Source organism: Salmo salar, chromosome ssa16 (genome assembly GCF_905237065.1).
Source record: "Salmo salar chromosome ssa16, Ssal_v3.1, whole genome shotgun sequence".
In the NCBI taxonomy this organism is placed as follows: domain Eukaryota; kingdom Metazoa; phylum Chordata; class Actinopteri; order Salmoniformes; family Salmonidae; genus Salmo; species Salmo salar.
In genome coordinates, this window is record NC_059457.1 from 6827899 (window position 1) to 6847374 (window position 19476).

Sequence of the window (19476 nt, forward strand, 5' to 3'; positions counted from 1 at the left end):
TACTTAATGCAGCTGGTGGCCACACCAGATACTGACTGTTACTTTTCATTTTGACCCCCCCTTTGTTCAGGGACACATTATTCCATTTCTGTTAGTCACATGTCTGTGGAACTTGTTCAGTTTATGTCTCAGTTGTTGAATCTTATGTTCATACAAATATTTACACATGTTAAGTTTGCTGAAAATAAACGCAGTTGACAGTGAGAGAGGTTTCTTTTTTTGCTGAGTTTATAAGATAATGTGGATAAAGAGTCTCTGCCAAGTCATTAACCAGTTTATATCTTGTTTAGTCCACATTTCCCTCTTTGTTTTGGCCAGTCCATTATATAAAATCTTTGGTCATGCAGAATATAATAGTTTTCTAAACACTTATACATTAACGTGGATGCTATAATGATTACAGATAATCCTGAATGAATCGTGAACAATGATGAGTGAAAAAATGGGGGTATGATATTTGTGCGTCTGTAACTTTCTCACTCACCATTATTCACGATTCATTCAGTTCTATCCGTAGTCATGGTAGCATCCACATTCATGTAGAAGTGTTTAGAAACATATTCTATTCGTCTTTACAATTAAAGTGACTTCAAAATGACACAATACATTGTTCACCATTAATTTCTATTGGGCATAAAATAATCTCAAACAGTAAATGTCACAAGCTTGATGTAATCATTGGGCGCTATGGATATGGATGAAAACACCGTCAAATTAAAGCTGACAGTCTGCACTTTAACCTCGTAGTCATTGTACCATTTCAAATCCAATGTGCTGGAGTACAGAGACAAAACAACAAAACATTTGTCACTGTCCCAATACTTTTGGAGCTCACTGTATCAACAGTACTGCCACAGCAGCATAACATTTTATTAACACTTGATAAGACTTGATTTACATCATCATCAATATTCGGTCTGATTGGCTGATAGCCTGCACATACAGTCGCAGAAAGAGAAAGGAGCGGCTGTATCTCCGACCTAACTCCATTCGTTCTTCAGTTGGGAGGTGCACGTATGTCAGGCCAGCAGCAACGCAGGTAGTCTAGACACTAAATAACCACCATATACAAAAATATCCACACAAGCCACTAGCCATATATCATGAGTGAGAAGATCAGTGTTGGGATGAGTTACTTGGAAAAGTAATATATTACATACTACTCATTGCATTGAACAAAAGAAATGCGTTATATTACTAGTGAGATCACTCTGCGTTACTTTCATTTAAAAAAATGAATCTCTAAATCTCACCGTTTGTTTGACTGTCATAGGGAGCAAGGCGAGCTGCATGCGTCTACCAAAGAAAGGACACTTACTAACTCAGGTTTGATCACCGCTATTCGGCGGAGCAAACGTTTCGAAAGGGAAGGCGTAGTGTTTGAGTGTTGAAGTAGAGGTGGTTGAGCAACACCGGGCTGGGACTGGAGCAGAGATGGATGGAAAGGTAGGGGGGTTAGGGGTTGTGGAGTGTAGCGATAGAGGGGGAAAAGGTGGAGAAAGAGTTGTGCGAGTAGATGTGAAGAAGAGAAAGATGGAGGATCTTTTGCAGGTCTCGTCAGGGTAGAGTAGTGATGAGGGAGGTTCAGTTCGCAGTGTTGTATGGAGAAAAGTGGAGTTCTAAGTGTTGGTGAAGTGAGTCCGATCGCTTTGACCAGTGATTGGAAGAGTAAATTCGGGGAGGTTATGTCTGCTAAAGTCTTTGTGATGAAAGTTTGGTGGTGTTGTGTATCGATGCTAAACAGCATGAGTAGGCTCTCAAACTCAAATAGGTATGTAAATGAGTGGTTGTTAGTAGCATGCCAGATCAAACCGGATGGAATTGGGTAAAGGGAGTTATTATGGGAGTTCCAGAAATGTTTAACGTGAAGTAAATAAAGGACCACTTGAAGGCAGGCTCTCTTATTGAGGCAAAGCGCCTCCAGATGACACGAGATGGTAAGAAGGTGGATAGCCTGTCAGTGCTACTAAACTTTGAGGATCTGGTACTGCCAGAAAAAGTTAGGATTGGGTATATGAGTTACTATGTGCAAATGTATGTTTCCGAAACCATTGCATTGCTATAACTGTCAAAGGTTTGGGCAGGTGGCAGCTTAATGTGTGTGAGAAGATGAATATGGGGAATGTGGAGACAGGGTCCAGTTAAAGTGCTGTGTGGCATATATTATTCAGGGCCCTCATTTCTCAATGTTGCGTACAAACAGAAATGTTCGTAAACCATACGTGCGATCATTTCTAAGCAAAGTGTGGGATTTATCAATTTGTACTGATACTTGAGAATGTGCGTAAATTGAAGCACACCGATGGACCCTGCGTACGCACAACACCTTGTGGTAGAAAAGTCAAACTGCTAGTGAAATACCATCCATCAGGGCCTTCCGGGTGGCACAGTGGTCTAAGGTACTGCATCGCAGTGCTAGCTGTGCCACCAGAGACTCTGGGTTCGAGCCCAGGCTCTGCCGCAGCTGGCCGCGACCGGCAGGCTCATGGGGCGACGCATAATTGGCCCAGCGTCGGGGAGGGTTTGGCCGGCAGGGATATCCTTGTCTCATTGTGCACTAGCGACTCCTGTGGTGGGCCGGGTGCAGTGCATGCTGATTTGCTAGGTGTTTGGTAGGTGTTTGGTAGGTGTTTGGTTGGTGTTTCCTCTGACACATTGGTGTGACTGGGTTGGATGTGTTGTGTCAAGAAGCAGTGTGGCTTGGTTGGTTGGGTTGGATGTGTTGTGTCAAGAAGCAGTTTGGGTTGGATGTGTTGTGTCAAGAAGCAGTGTGGCTTGGTTGGGTTGTGTTTCGGAGGATGCATGGCTCTTGACCTTTGCCTCTCCTGAGTCCATATGAGAGTTGCAATGACAAGACAGTAACTACTACCAATTGGGGCGAAAAAGAGGTACAAATAATAAAATAAAAATACCATCCACCAAATGGAGAAAGGATTATAGTGGAAAAAATATAATACATTAATATTTTATTCATGTATTTCTTTCATAGACACTTAAGCTACTAATAGTTTTCTCAGGGTGCTTTCGTGTTCATAAACATGAAACCAAGTGTAATTGAATAATAAAGTAAATCTGAAGGAGGTTGGAGGCAATTTAGTTAAACCAGTTAAATAATATTAAAGGCAACACAGCATTGTGACTTGTCCAAAATGGCAAATCTTGCATTGCTGGAGGATCTGGCACAAGCTGCATTACCCAGGGAGCGTGTTTTCAATGAGGGTGCAGATTTTTTTTGCTGAGAGCGACGCTTGGCTTATTAGTAGATTTAATTTTCCAAGGCATATTTTATTGTATCTCTGCAACCAACTCTCTCAAGTATGAGTAAGGGAGACGAAATGCAGCAATGCCATGCCAGTGCATACCCAAGTCCTCTCCACCCTGGGATTTTTGGCCACTGGAACATTCCATGTGAGATTGCGGATCGGTCTGGCATTTCACAATCGACCATGAGCCGAATATTGCCTGCAGTCCTTCATGGCATTATTTCATTGACCCCACAATACATACAGTTTCCGTACACTGCAGTGCAACAGGCCAGATGAAAAGGGATTTCCATACCATAGCTGGATTTCCCAATGTCGTAGGAACAATTGACTGCACCCACATCACAATCAAAGCACCATCATTGAACAAATTCAACTTCATCAACAGAAAAGGTTTCCATTCAGGCAATGTGCAGGTCATCTGTGATTCACATTTGGCTTTGTTGAATGTAGTGGCCAAATGGCCAGGTGGGACACACGATTCATTCATTGTGCAGAACCGTTCAGTCGGCCTTAACCTCCAGGAAGGAGCTGTTGAGGACGGATGGCTTACTGGTAAGTGACTTGTTCTATTTTCAAGGTTTTATTTGCCATCCTAGACTTCTACTGGGAAACAATATCTGAATTGTGTTCATAACTGCAGGAGACCGGGGCTACCGATTAAAATCATGGCTGATGACTCCCCTCACAAACCCCTCAAACCAACAAGAGGCAAGGTACAACCGAGCCCACGCATGCACAAGAACAACATTGGAGCGCACCATAGGCTTGCTGAAAGGGCGTTGCCTGTGCTTGTCTGGGACAGGAGGCACACTGCAATACCAGCCTAGAAAGGTTTGCAACAGAAATGACATTCCTTCAAATGCCATTACGTGAATGTAATACAATGTGCAAATTCCTTTTTAGGTTTGCTACACTGTCAAGGCTTGCAGTGTGCTCCACAACATTGCAATCAAAAATGGCATTCCACTGAATGATCCACCCAGACCCGATGAGCCCATGCCTGACAGGGTGTGTTTCCCACCACCTATAGCTCTGGCACTGAGGACAAGAGTCAATATCATACAACTGTTTTAGGTATCTGTTCTTCCAAATATTGTAATCAAATCGACAAGGAAAACACATTTACATTGCACCAGAATTTATTGTCTCATGTTGACACAATCAACAAGTTCTTTCAATTATTGATTTCTCTCTCTCTCAGGCCGTTGCATACATCCTCCAGCTGCTGTTTGGAGTCCAAGAATTGATGTGTTGATCTCTTCTTGTTGTTTCAGGACTGCGTCAGTCAAAACATGTGGCGCAGCTGAAGCGCTCGCCAAAGAGGACACCCTTCTTGTAGGCTGAGGGGTCAGGCAAATCACTGACATCTGTGAAGATTTCATGTTTTGTTATATTCATTTTGTCACACACACACACCCACCCACCCACCCACACGACTTAATATGGTTGCGAAAATAAAGCTTGACTTACCATCAGTTGGTGTGTCTGGTACTCCTTCAGGGTCTGGAAGAGAGGTCTCTCCAATTATGCTGCTACTGCGCTGGTCCATAGCAGACTGTTCTGCAGATGAGGCAGAATTTACCACAGCTCTAACCTGCTCCCAAGCAATATTTTCTTATCTTATGGCTTGTTTTGCATACACTTCGTTGATCAAAAGTTCTATTTCTGCGTCCGAAATGTTTTTTTTTCTTTGTCTTATATGATTTCTCCATGTTGGCGGATGGAAATTTGTGACATTTCTTGCAGCGTTAAAGGGAAGGTTTGTGACCATAACTGTTCATTTAGGCTGGTTCTTTATGTAAATGAGACTTCACAAGTAGTGATTAAGTCAATATTTCCTCCACTTTGAGCCAGGAGAGATTGGCATGCATATTATTAATGTTAGCTCTCTGTGTACATCCAAGGGCCAGCCGTGCTGCCCTGTTCTGAGCCAATTGCACTTTTCCTAAGTCCCTTTTTGTGACACTTCTCCACACAACTGAACAGTAGTCCAGGGGCGACACAACTAAGACCTGCCTGTAGGACCTGCCTTTTTGATAGTGCTGTTAAGAAGGTAGAGTAGCCCTTTATTATGAACAAAAGTCTCCCCATCTTAGCTACTGTTGTATCAATATATTTTGACCATGGACATTTTACAATCAAGGGTTCTGACAGCAGCCACCATCCTGCAGCTCCATATTAGCCTTCACTGCCGAGCTGCGACGAGTCTTCAACCCCCCAGTCGGCGGACGAGAAGCGGCCAGCCGACTGTTCAACACCAGCCAAGGGGACAGACCAGTGGCTGACTTCGCAATTGAGTTCCGCACCCTTGCCGTAGAGAGTGGGTGGAATATGGAGGCCCTGGTCACTGCTTTCCACCAGGGTTTGTCTAACTCCATCAAGGATGAACTGGCCTCTCAGGAACTGGGAGAGGACCTTGAGTCCTTGATAATGCTGGCAATCAGGTTTGACAATCGCCTCCGAGAACGAGTGAGACAGCGCCTTTTTGACACCACCCCAGTATCCCTGTTGCCTGAGCACCTCAAGCCCCCCGAACCCAGCATTGAGGAGCCCAAGCAGATGGGACGCACACATCTGAGCACACAGGAGCATGACAGGCGCATGAGCGAAGGCTGCTGCCTCTACTGTGGAGGTCTCGGCCATCTCCGTGTTACATGCCCAGAGCTAACGGGAAACGCCAGGGCTCGCCAGGACAAGGGGAGACCCTGATGAGCTGTGCAGTTACCTCCCGGCAACCCAGCCACCATCTGTCACTACCCACAACCCTCCACTGGGAAAAACGTCAGCACCAGATTCAAGCCTTCGTGGACTCCGGGGCCGCAGATAATTTAATTGATCAGGACTTCGCCAGAGAATTTCAGATCACTGCATGAAATGTCCCATTCATCTGCAGATTCAAGGCCTCAATGGATGGCCCATTGGCTCCGGTCAGGTGGAATATTAGACCAAGCCCATTCTACTGCAGGTTGGGCTGAACTACTCAGACTATTGGTTTTCTTCTGATCACTGCTCCCGGGAGAACTCCCTTATCCTAGGGTACCCCTGGCTAGCACTACACAACCCACTATTCTCCTGGTCCACGGGACACCTACTAGACTGGGGTAAGGACTGCCAGACTAAATGTCAAAGACGCCCACCAAGAGCCTCGCCGTGTCTTCCTGCATCCATTGACGACCAAGACTTCTCCACTCTCCCTCCCAAATACTTCGACCTCCGGTAGGCCTTCAGTAAGATCTCATGATTAACCTTGTCTTTCGACTACACGGATTTCCCCAGGACATTGTCTCGGATCGTGGGCCCCAGTTCGTTGCACGGTACACGAAAGCCTTCTGCTCCCTGTTGGGGGCGTTGGTGAGTCTCTCCTCTGGGTTCCACGACTAGTTGATGGTCGTCCGCCCTACACTGTCCAGCGTCTGTTGAGGGCTCATATTGTCCGAGGAACCCTGCAGTACCTGGTGGACTGGGAGGGCTACAGCCCCGAGAAGCAGGTGTGGGTGCCTGCCCGGGACATCCTGGATCTGGGACTTGTTCCGGATTTCAACCAACTACGTGGTGGTCGCCCTGGCTCCACGTCTGGAGCCACTCCTAGAAGGGGGGGTACTATCATGGTTCCACCTGTCACCAGAGGGCGGCAGAGATCATCCTAGAGGCAATTATGGCACTCAGGTGTGTTCTATTACTCATTATGTGTTTTCTGTTGTGCTTTGCAGAAGCTTGAATTGTTTACCGTGTGCGGTCGTTTCCTGAGTGAGTTTGAGACTTAGTGTTTGTTGTTTTTTTAAAGTGTACTGTGATCCTGTGACTACCGTTCTTAGTAAAGTACTATGTTTATCCTTAACCACTGATTCCTCGTCTGGTCTCTTCTCTGCGCCTGGGTCCAACCTCACCATGTCACAATGGATCTGGATACTGCTTTCAAGCTCATTTATGCAGCATTAGTAAAGATGTGATCAACACATGTTGATGATTTCATTCCTGTGATGTTTGTAACTACCCTGGTAGGTTGACTGATAATCTGAACCTGGTTGCAGGCACTGGTTACAGTTTGAAGCTTTTTCTTGAGTGGGCAGCTTGATGAAAGCCAGTCAATATTTAAATCACCCAGAAAATATACCTCTCTGTTGATATCCCATACATTATCAAGCATTTCACACATGTTATCCAGATACTGACTGTACCAGTCAGGAGGAGATTGAGACAGTGGAACATGTTCTATTTCAGTGCCAGCAATATGGGAGAGAACGTGAGAGATTGTTATTAGATTTATTGAGTGATGGTTTTGAAGAGCCAAGCTTAAGAGAACTGCCCCAAAAAAATCTTCAGGATTTAATTCTGTATTTCGTTTCCTTAGGGAGACAAAAATAATGGGTAAGATTTAGGCCTTCCCTGTCTCACGTCCACACTCAAGTCCAGTTGATGGCGGTAATGCACCTTAAAGTTGGTTGCCAACCGCCGTATAAAATCTGCAGAAGATAAAGGTTTGATAACAAGTCTCTCTTTTCATCTGTAGCTGTGCTTTTCTGTGCTAGTCTACAAGTGCTGCGCTATCATATGGGCTGCTTAATTAGCCTATATATACTGTAAGCCAAACATCTGTACAGATTCCCTATCTTTTCATTCAAAATCTTTCTCTCGAGCTGGCAGTTGTGGTGATTGACTGCACGTACACGGACCCCGAGAGATGTATAGAGGGCACACTTACCACTAGACGGAAAATCGCTCCATGGGCTTTGCTATCACAGAAGTGATCGATGGAAAAGATCGGAGGTGTGCCCACTATACATTTTATATGGACAGAAGCTGTCATAACATTTCTAGCCTTTCTCCGCTCGCTTGACAACTAAATGAGGAAACAAGTTGAGCTCAGATCATGGAAACACGCACCCGGTAGAGATATGATTCTGAAAGAAACCCACGTGTTGATTGACAAAAAAACTGTAACGCCTCGAACACACCTACAGTGTCATTGCACAAAATGGTACGCAGCATCATCTGGATATGTCACGACTTCCGCCGAAGTCCGTCCCTCTCCTTGTTCGGGCGGCGTTCGGCGGTCGACGTCACCGGCCTTCTAGCCACCGCCGATCCACTTTTTATTTTCCATTTGTTTTGTCTTAGTCTTACACACCTGGTTTCAATCACCCAATTACCTGTTTATTATTTAACCCTCTCTTCCCCATGTTTGGTTCTGAGTGATTGTTTGTTGTATTGTGGTCCGTATTTGTGGGCTTGGTAATTTTCTTGTATTTTGATGACTTTGAGTAAAGTTACTTTTATTTACTAATCTCTGCTGTCCTGCACCTGACTCCTCTGCACCAGCTACACATAGATCCTTACAGGATATGTGTGCAACAAAGTTCAACATTCGCCTTCTGCTACCATTTCTGTCAAACCGCCTACAAATACAATTTGAGGCATATATTCCATAAAACCAAGTATGCACCACACAGAACACACTGCAACTGCCTCTGCAATGCAATGCTGCAAGGTAAATGCAGCGTTCCATTGGAAATGAATGTATTTCTGGTGTACCAAAACACAATAACATTTGTAGGCGTGATCGAGGGGTAATATTATTACCCAATTTGGAAAAGTAACGAGTTACGTTACTCTGTTACTCATAAGAGTTATCTGACTACTTAACATGTTGCTTTTGTAATGTATTACCCGCAACACTGTAGATGATTACGAATATTATATTATGAAGTTATTGTTTAAGAGCATTGAAGATGCTTCTTCAGTCATCAGAACAAATTTTATTTCCATCTATGCTTTTGGGGTCCGATTCAGACATAGGAAATGTATGCCTTTCTTATGGGGGTTTTCTGAACATTTATCTGAAGTCATCCCTTTAAATACTGTGTACCTTAATTTGAATTTTCCCAACAGACTCAATATAATATATAGAGAGAACAGGTTCCGAATATTAGGGATCAATGAAAGAAAACCATCTAAATATTTGTATATTCATTTTTGTTTCAGTACCAATTGGTAGATTTAAAAATACTCTCATCTTGTAGATCATTTAGGGTTAGCAAAGTACTTATGAATCATAAAGAAACAGGTTTGGAGAGCCTTTACACACAAAATATATTGCTGAATAAAAAAATGTATGGTTTGATTCATTCTAAAAGTTGCCATATTCAATTGTTCAAACCATGTAATATTGGAAGGTGAGAAAAGTGTACAATAGGGTTTGAAAAATAGTCCTTTAAATCTACCCTACTAATTATAGAACTGTGATGACAACGGCCCAGTCGCCATGAACCGTGACACAGGCTCCAGGTTTAAACAGCTATGTGTGGTCTGAGTTCCATAATGATTCAAATAGGCTACATGTCCCAAATTATTGCACAATGTTAGCCTAATATGGTCTACTATTGCTAGCAACCCTCAGGAGCAACTACACGGACGTGACAGAGGAAAGAAAAGTAAATGGAGTGTAATGGAATGATGCAAAATGTAGGCTACGAATTGGAGAAAACTCACTAAAGTTACGGTTATAAATGTATGTGGGAATTACTGACGGTGGCTACCAATAGTGGCTAATATTTAACATGATACAAATGTAAAAAAAAAAGAAAAGAAGAAAAGTCTGGGCATACACGTAATTAAAACATTCTAGAGCGCATATATCAATTCGGTACGTCCGGCGCTACAGAAGCCTATCGCTTTGGTCTCCAAATTCCATCCCTGCAAATTATGAGGAAATACCATAACAAATCTGAACGCCACAGCTATTTATACTTAAAAAAAGATTGCTTGTTTTTCGTTTTTATTAAAATCAAAAAACAATCAAAAACCAAGCATAGCCTTCACTCCCCTCAATAAGGGCTGTTTTTTTTGTCCTGCCAAATGCAACATATCAATAAAAGGTTTGACTCGTGAGACTGCCTTGAAATAAATATTAATCACCAAAGCTTTATTCAAAAATCAAGTTAGGAAGCAGCGTTAGGTCTTTGTCCAGCTCCTGTGAAAAGTTTGGATGTGCATAAAGCCTCCATATTCTACCATAATATTATATGCCCACGGGGAGCAATTATGGTGCCTGTCACTGTATTTAGACATAACCTATTTGAAACAAGTTGTTGTTTCGTTTTGATTAGAATTTGAATATAATTATTCACTCTTTTTAAGCCTTATCAATAGTGAATTTAATCTTGCTTATTAACATAATGCAATTTACAGAAAGGTCTAGCCCCTATATCAGTGTAAATGCCCTGTTTAACAATATATTTCCATATTGAAGCCATGCAATTAGACTTCTTACAATGTGGACTGCAAACATGTTCAACATATTTAGCAAAGATTGGATAGGCCTACATACATTTTATTTGGTTTATTTTGGGCTATTTAATTTAACAAACTATGATATAATGGACTAAAATTCAATATATACCATTACCGCCATTGCTAAGATTTACCATTGCGTTAGGTTTGCTACAATAGAGCCCGAGATGTAGATGTCACACTACATACAGTGTAGATGTGCATTGTGGAAGGCTCTTTCCTTGACCCCATAAGCATAACACAAGCTCCCAGGTTTACCTCAAGTCAGAATACAAAACCGAGCTTCTACACTTTTTAGGAAGCTATGTGGCTTTTGAAGAATTAATAAGCCTGTCTTATTTGAATGTGTTGAGCGTTGCAGGCAGTCTCTAGAAGCCCCAGTTTCACATTATCTTGACAGTGCCTTTGATGGTCACTGCTAACATAGGCAAGAGGGAGCGAAGCATCCGACAATGCAGAGAGAGTCAGTGGAGACCAACTCTACTGATCCTGACTGAGCTTTATTGTCTGGCCCCTCTCCAGCATCGCACCTTTGGCTTAGCCGGATTTATATATGACTGACTCATAGCATTCATGCAAAAGATTCTCTGGAGTCATTACCGACTGAGATTTGTGGGAGGAAATGCTAGATGGGCTGTAACTCCTACGTGCCAGCTCTAGTGAATCACGGACAGTTCAGATGAGATTTCTAAATGGGAAAAGAAAACAGGTTCTAGACAGTCTGTTCTAGACATGTTGTTACTTACAGAGAATGGACCCCCATCCCCGGTCCATTTTCTGTGATCTGGCCTCAGGTGTACCCGAGCTGAACCTTCAGTGATGCTTTTATTCATCTGAGTGCTGTTGTTTTAAACAGGGTGAAACCGTGCGTGAAACTTTGAAAAGATTTACACTTGATTTAATCACATAACCTGTTGATGGATGCAAAAGGGCTGAAATAGCAGAGCAGTGTGCAAGTTATCGACCGGAAGAACACGATTAGAATGGATTTGGTGAGAACAGGGAAGAGACTTTCCAACCGCCTGCAGTGAATTTGTAATCCAGCAGTCTTTGAGGAAATGTCGGTGGCAGAACGGGTCTCTCATTACTCTGTCAGACAGACCTGCAGAGGAGCAGATTGGGAACGAGACAGACATCAGGCTGTATTAAGATTCAGCCTCTCCTCAATGCCCCAACAGACAGCTGGGTTGAAGAGAGAGGGATTCTTGTTTAGTGAGATTTCATCTGGGTATGTGACACCGACCATAATATAATGACTCAGGTTAGTTGAGTCTGGCTGTTCAGTGGCATTTTAGTTAGTTGTTGGCGGTGTCGTTGTGGCAGAGTTTAAGCTTGCCTCATCATTCACTGCATAACTTTCAGCATGTAGTCCTTGTGGAATGAACAGTGATTGGATTTCCACACTTATTTCCACCCAAGCTGTGTTTGTGACGGCAAAGCAGACATTGTTAGTTATGCGGATACAGAACAAGTACTAGGGGGAATATCAGACCTTCGTCAGTGTTCGTCTTTGATGACAGAGTGTCACCGATAACTGCTGCTGGATCATGTAAGCTGCCTGACGCACTCTGCTCCTGAACCCAACTCAGACACTTCTGCTATTACATTCCTTCACATCCCTCAGCCTGTCATTCTGACTGTTCCTAGGTTTCCTGGAAAGATTACATTTTCACTCCTCATGTCAGTTGAGCCACTAAGTGTCACATTGGTTTAGATTACAACGCTGCCCTGCAGCCTCTAACTACCGCTCCATTAGAGGGGTTGTGTCCGGTGTCATGAACCCCCCGTGTCATTAATCGACACTGTCTGTTGCGAACAGTCGTTAATGCAACTTTATTAATCAGTCATTACAATTGTTTTCCTTTGCCTCACTGAGATCAGACCTGCAGGACCCTCTGATGTCACCACACCATTACACCGGCGGTCACTATGGAGACCAACATCTAATCGAGGCCTGTATATTGCATCTTTCAATCTTCTCCTACTATCTCCTGAAAGACTCCTGAAAGACTGCAGTGTTTTGTATTGGTGCTCTTTGGGTTGTAAACACAATTTGACTACTGGATTGTGTAAGGGAGGGAAGTGACGCTAGGCTTGTGAATACAGATTTGACATGGACAGGGCAAATTACTCAACATGTCAGTGTTCACGTCAATGTAAATGTGCTGGAGTCAGCAAAATACCATATTCGTCCGTAATAATCCGCAATAATATCCTACCTACTAACGTGCTTTCCTGTTGTGTGTCTAGATCCATTCTCTCACGTATAATATAAATTCGAAATCAAAATAACAGCTTTTCTGACAGTCTGATATCATCACTATTCTCTTCTTGGCATTTGTGCAACAACACACATTGTCATGTCTCCAGAACGATCTATGGCAAGTGTGGTCCCTCGGGGCATTGTTGACTTGTCACAAGAGGGCCATTTGTTATTGGAAATGTAACTCAGAATAGCTGTAAAGTTCCCAATACTGCCCTGGTGCACCGCTGATTTGAAAGTCATCACATGCTGGGTAAGTATCATCACATTCCATTTAGATGCTAGAACTAGCATCTAAATGATAGAATAACGTAAATCAGCCCTAGGAACTGAAAGTTGATCTATTGTCAAATATCAACAGCTGCACTGGAAACATTAAAAAGGGTTTTTCTTAATTTTTTACTATTTTCTACATTGTTGAATGATAGTGAAGACATCAAAACTATGAAATAAAACATATGGAATCATGTAGTAACCAAAAAAGTGTTAAACTAATCCAAATATATTTTAGATTTTAGATTCTTCAAAGTAACCACCCTTTGCCTTGATGACAGCTTTGCACACTCTTGGCATTCTCTCAACCTGCTTTTCCAACAGTCTTGAAGGAGTTCCCACATATGCTGAGCACTGGTTGGCTGCTTTTCCTTCACTCTGTGGTCAAACTCATCCCAAACCATTTCAATTGGGTTGAGGTCAGGTGATTGAGGAGGTCATCTGATGCAACTGATGCAACACTCCATCACTCTCCTTCTTGGTCAAATAGCTCTTACACAGCCTGGAGGTGTGTTGGGTCATTGTCCTGTTGAAAAACAAATGATAGTCCCACTAAGCGCAAACCAGATGGGATGGTGTATCGCTGCAGAATGCTGTGGTGGCCATGCTGGTTAAGTGTGCCTTGAATTCTAAATAAATCACAGACAGTGTCACCAGTAAAGCACCCCCACACCATCACACCTCGTCCTCCATGCTTCATGGTGGGAACCACACATGCAGAGATCATCTGTTCACCTACTCTGCATCTAACAAAAAGACATGGCGGTTGGAACCAAAAACCTTACATTTGGACTCACCAGACCAAAGGACAGATTTCCACCGATCTAATGTCCATTGTTCATGTTTCTTACCCAAGCAAGTCTCTTCTTCTTATTGGTGTCCTTTAGTAGTGGTTTCTTTGCAGCAATTCGACCATGAAGCCCTGATTCACACAGTTTTTTCTGAACATATGATGTTGAGATGTGTCTGTTACTTGAACTCTGTGAAGCATTTATTTGGGCTGCACTCTGAGGTGCAGTTAACTCTAATAAACTTATCCTCTGCAGCCGAGGTAACTCTGGGTCTTCCTTTCCTGTGACGGTCCTCATGAGAGCCAGTTTCATCATAGCGCTTGATGTTTTTTCCGGATTGACTGACCTTCATGTCTTAAAGTAATGATGGACTGTCATTTCTCTTTGATTATTTGAGCTGTTCTTGCCATAATATGGACTTGGTCTTTTACCAAATAGGGCTGTCTTCTGTATACCACCCCTACCTTGTCAGAACACAATTGATTGGCTCAAATGCATTAAGGAAACAAATTCCACAAATTAACTTTTAACAAGGCACACCTGTTAATTGAAATGCATTTCAGGTAACTACCTCATGAAGCTGGTTGAAAGAATGCCAAGAGTGTGCAAAGCTGTCATCAAGGCAAAGGGTGGCTACTTTGAAGAATCTCAAATATAAAATATATTTTGATTTGTTTAACACTTTTTTCAATGTGTTATTTCATAGTTTTGATGTCTTCACTATTATTCTACAATGTAGAAAATAGTAAAAATAAAGAAAAACCCTGGAATGAATAGGTGTGTCCAATCTTTTGACTGGTAGTGTACATACTGGCCAGCCAATCTCAGCTTCATTTCCAGGGATATAATGATATACATACCATTTGGAAGAAGTACCCCATCTTCGTTCCCTATTTGATCATCTTTGTTGTCTCAATAGTCATTCCTATTATTATTAGTGACATATGGAAGCTTTCCCCGAGACACAATAACACAAAATCACATGTCCCCTAACACCCGTAACCCAGATCATCGATTTCTCCTTCTGCCAGATGAGCTTTGACAGCCCACACAAACGAGAGTAGAGAAAGAGCAGGCTGGGCTAGGCTCAGTGCCCATCATCACTCGTCCTGAACACAAGGAAATAATCGCCCATGCATTTCCAATCTGAGACAGTAATAAAACAAAGTGACAAAATGGATGCTACCACAGTCACAGCCCAGCAGCACTGAGGACACTCAATGACACCGTAACCACTTTCAGCATCACTGCCATTCGAATGTGGTGAGATGAAAGGGGAGAGATGTGGACATTTTTGATGAACCACAGCTAAGTGAATAATTGAATTATGGACAGCATGATCCTATTTTATGATCATACAGTACGTTGAATATCATAGGCTATGGATGGTATATGTCATAGTCCTTCCAATAAAAGCCCTCTTATATCAAGGAGCTGAGTGGGTTGGTTGAAGAGAGTGGTTGTGTATTGGCTACTTGTCATTGTTACAGAGATAATGTAACTGTCACTTGTAATATCTTGTTTTTTAAACGATGGATTTAATGATCAAACTGGAGGTTCAACACAGCAGTGAAGCTCTTCTCTCCTTGGTTGGCATTGTCTTCAGTGTTTCAACCGCCAATGCATCAGTGGATAGCGATACATTAACTCTATGTGCTGAAGACCGCATGCATACATAGTGTTGGGCATGAATATTTGAAGAGAGCTTTGAGATCGTTAAACTCAACTCACTGGTCCCCATGCATCTTTAATGGGGTCTGCCCCTCTTGTCCAGAAGCAGGAAGGGGATAACTGCTGGGGTCCTATGTCGGAGAACTAGCAGCCTTCTTCCTTGATTAATAAGTAAACACAGTCAACAGGGCAGAGATGCAGTCGGAAAACGTCCAGTCACAAGCAGATTTGTTTTCTTCTGAAAGCAATGCTGTTTAAAAGTTGATGATAACCCAACTCCTTGACCTCAGCACTTAAGATTTTTACACTTGTCTTGGCATCTTCACCCATACCATAACCTACAGTAGCTGAAATATAGCCCCTTATCTAACAACATCGATGATGTTTACAGAATACATTGATTCTTTGCTTTGAGCATATCGAATGTAATATTTTCTCTTAATCTTTTTACAGTCTCAGCTCTGTTGCCTGTGTTGCAGATGGATTCACTGCAACAGTGTAATTTTACAGGAAGCTTGGAAATTGTTAGGAAATGAGCCTAAGGTGGAGCTCGGCTGGTGTGCATGCACACGCTGAATTCTAAACACGAGCTTCTGCTCCGAGGCAAGTGAGACCAGTTAGTTGTCAGTAAGGAATATATTCACCTCTTCAATATTATGTTTTTTATAGGCAGAGTACGATCAATTTCTTCCTGTCAGCATAAATTCATCTCAGAGGCTGTTTATACATTACAGAAAATGTTCAGGTGGAATCAGACACCCTTGCAATAGTACAGCTCATATTGCTACAAATATACTGCAAGTCTCTCAGCAACACTTCCAGCTACACCAACCTTTCTCTCTCTCTCTCTCTCTCTCTCGCTCTCTGTCAAGAGACCAACTGTTGTGCTACATGGAAAATGTATGTTCCTATTCAATAAAGCTTTTGATCCAGGCTGTTTCCAGAGTGTTAACTGAGTATTTACTTTTAAGGTCAGAGAGAAACATGAAAGGCTTTGCTGTTCCGCCAGTGGCGAGAATAATGAAGACGGGAGGCGTGAGAAATGATTAATGTGTGAGCCAGCCTCTCCCAGGCCCTTCTCAGCATTTAGCACTTTGACCCAGGTTAGCTCTCCACCAGAGGCCCACCGGGGAGGGCTGGAGATGGAGGGCCGTATTCTGCAACACACCGTATAAGTGTGTGTATGGTTCAGTGCCCATCACACACACACACACACACACACACACACACACACACACACACACACACACACACACACACACACACACACACACACACACACACACACACACACACACACACACACACACACACACACACACACACACACACACACACACACAAGTATGCATACATGTGCAGTTTATATATATATATACACACACATTTCATATGCATACTGCTGACTTCAAACAAGCACATCAACAAACCCATGGCACAGGCAGTTCTGTACAGTATGTGCACTCACACAGACAGTGTACATTCGACAATACTGGATTGATATCAATATCGCCTACCTACACCGTAAACAGAGAACGATAATGATGATAATAATTTGTTCAAACCTTTTTCTTTTCTGTCCTACATGAAGTGTGTCTCCATCATGAGGCTGGTGTGGAAGTCCCTGGACAAGATGAGGTGTTTTCGTAAACGCTCCACCATCCCCTTCCTGGGGGTCCTGATCACATCTCTTCTGTTCTTCAACCTGTACATGGAGGATGCATACGTCTTGGTAGGTTATTATTGGCTGTCTCTGGATCTTCCTTCCTATGACATATTTGTATTTTACATTTGAGTAACAATATAGTCATTTTTTTAGGAGGCGGGTAAAAGACAGCTGATGCATCCTTCAAACTCTGAGAGATATGTTCACAACTTTAGAGACCTCACGAATTTCTCTGGAACCTTAAATGTCACATACCGTTACCTCGCTGGGAATCCACTGCCCCGAAAAAGTAAATATACCTTTTATTTTAGATATGTAGAGATACACATAGTATGTATATTATCCTGAAAGTCATTGATTTGTTAAAAAATAATTTGATTTGGAATCATATCAATGTTTGTGTTTACAGAATATCTAACCATTGGGTTGTCATCTGTGAAAAGAAAAAAAGGGAATTACCTGATGGAGACAATCAAATCCATTTTTGACCAGTCCAGTTATGAGGAACTGAAAGAGATTGTGGTAGTGGTTCACCTGGCAGACTTTGACCTGGCCTGGTGTGAAAAGCTGGTGCAGGACATCTCCAGGAAGTTTGCCCACCACATCATCGCTGGGCGTCTCCTAGTGATCCATGCCCCTGAGGTGTACTACCCATCACTGGATGGGCTGAAAAGGAACTACAATGACCCAGAGGACAGAGTACGCTTCCGCTCCAAGCAGAACGTGGACTACGCCTTCCTCCTCAACTTCTGCACCAACCTCTCAGATTTTTACATGATGCTGGAGGACGATGTGCGCTGCTCAAGGAACTTCCTGACATCCCTGAAGAAGGTGGTCACCTCCAGGGAAGGCTCCTACTGGGTGATGCTGGAATTCTCCAAGCTTGGCTACATAGGGAAGCTCTACCAATCAAGTGACCTGCCGCGCCTGGTCCACTTCCTGCTCATGTTCTACCAGGAGATGCCTTGCGACTGGCTCCTTATTCACTTCCGGGACCTGTTGGCCCAGAAAAATGTGATCCGCTTCAAGCCCTCTCTGTTCCAGCACATGGGCTACTACTCCTCATATAAGGGAGCAGAGAACAAGTTGAAGGATGATGACTTTGAAGAGGACTCTATTGATATCCCTGACAACCCTCCTGCCAGCCTGTACACAAACATTAATGTATTTGAAAACTATGACGCCACCAAGGCTTATAGCAGTGTGGACGAATACTTTTGGGGGAAACCCCCCTCTACAGGAGACTTCTTTGTCATTGTCTTTCACGAACCAAGCAATATTAGCAAAATCAAAATCGTGACAGGAACGGACGATCGTCAGAATGATATCCTGCACCATGGAGCTCTGGAAGTAGGAGAGAAGCTGGTGGGGACAAAGAGAGGAAGGCAGTGTTCTTCCTACATCACGTTAGGGGAGTTTAAAAATGGCAACATTGAGGTTCAAGACGTGGACCACAAGATTGCCTTTGACATCCAGTGTGTACGTATTGTGGTGACTGCCAGTCAAAAAGAATGGCTGATTATTAGGAAAATAAGTCTGTGGACGACATAGTTGGCACACAGAGGGCCCATACCAACTGGACTAAAGTGTTGTATTCATTTATATATATTGATTATATTGGATGCTCTATGGTTTATATTCCTTTATACTTTGCATACAGTAGCCTACATTTTTTTGAATTTGAAACAATTAGACTATTGGGTTGTCAACATTGTATGTTTTTCATAAAATAAAATGCAGACAATTGTGTTTGGGTTTCTAAAAGGGTTTCTAAAAGAGAAGTTATCAAATATGTGTTTTTCACAGGTTTACAGAAAATACACTCATGCATGTCCTTAATAAATAGCAACAATTATACAGAGACAAGTGTTAAAAGATGGCTGTGATACGTTTCAAGTGGAGAACGTAACACTTGCTTTTTCCCATCTTCCGAGGAGCTGTCATACAGTGCATTACACTCAGAGGAATGAGGTAGATCTTTCTTTCTCTACACATACAGTATTTACTTCAGTGAATTGGATGATGTTTGGTTCTCCTGGAATTACATTAAACTTTTTCTCTATGAACGACCCTACAACAAAATTAAATCTTCTCAGGAAAGGAAAGGTTAGTTCAGACAAATAGTTCTACAGGAAGTGCAACATCTTAGTGAAGCACTTGAACATTGGTCGAACAACGGCATAATTGGTGCTGCATTGGTTTCTACTAGCAGTGAGAGGAGAGGAGTGCCCCCTGCTGGTTCTTCAAAATCACTTC

The 19476-nt window shown here is 42.7% G+C and overlaps 1 protein-coding gene across 1 annotated transcript in view; it reads left to right on the forward strand.

Annotated features, from left to right (window-relative positions):
* LOC106573155 (alpha-1,3-mannosyl-glycoprotein 4-beta-N-acetylglucosaminyltransferase C-like) overlaps nt 1-18969 on the forward strand; it is a 36671-nt gene extending 17702 nt beyond the window's left edge. Inside the window, exons 2-4 of the mRNA XM_014147867.2 lie at nt 17146-17286; nt 17374-17509; nt 17630-18969. Of these exons, the coding sequence (XP_014003342.2) occupies nt 17158-17286; nt 17374-17509; nt 17630-18771 (1407 nt within the window). The 5' untranslated portion in view covers nt 17146-17157 and the 3' untranslated portion in view covers nt 18772-18969. The remainder of the gene's footprint in view (nt 1-17145; nt 17287-17373; nt 17510-17629) is intronic.
* Nucleotides 18970-19476: the final 507 nt, after the last annotated feature.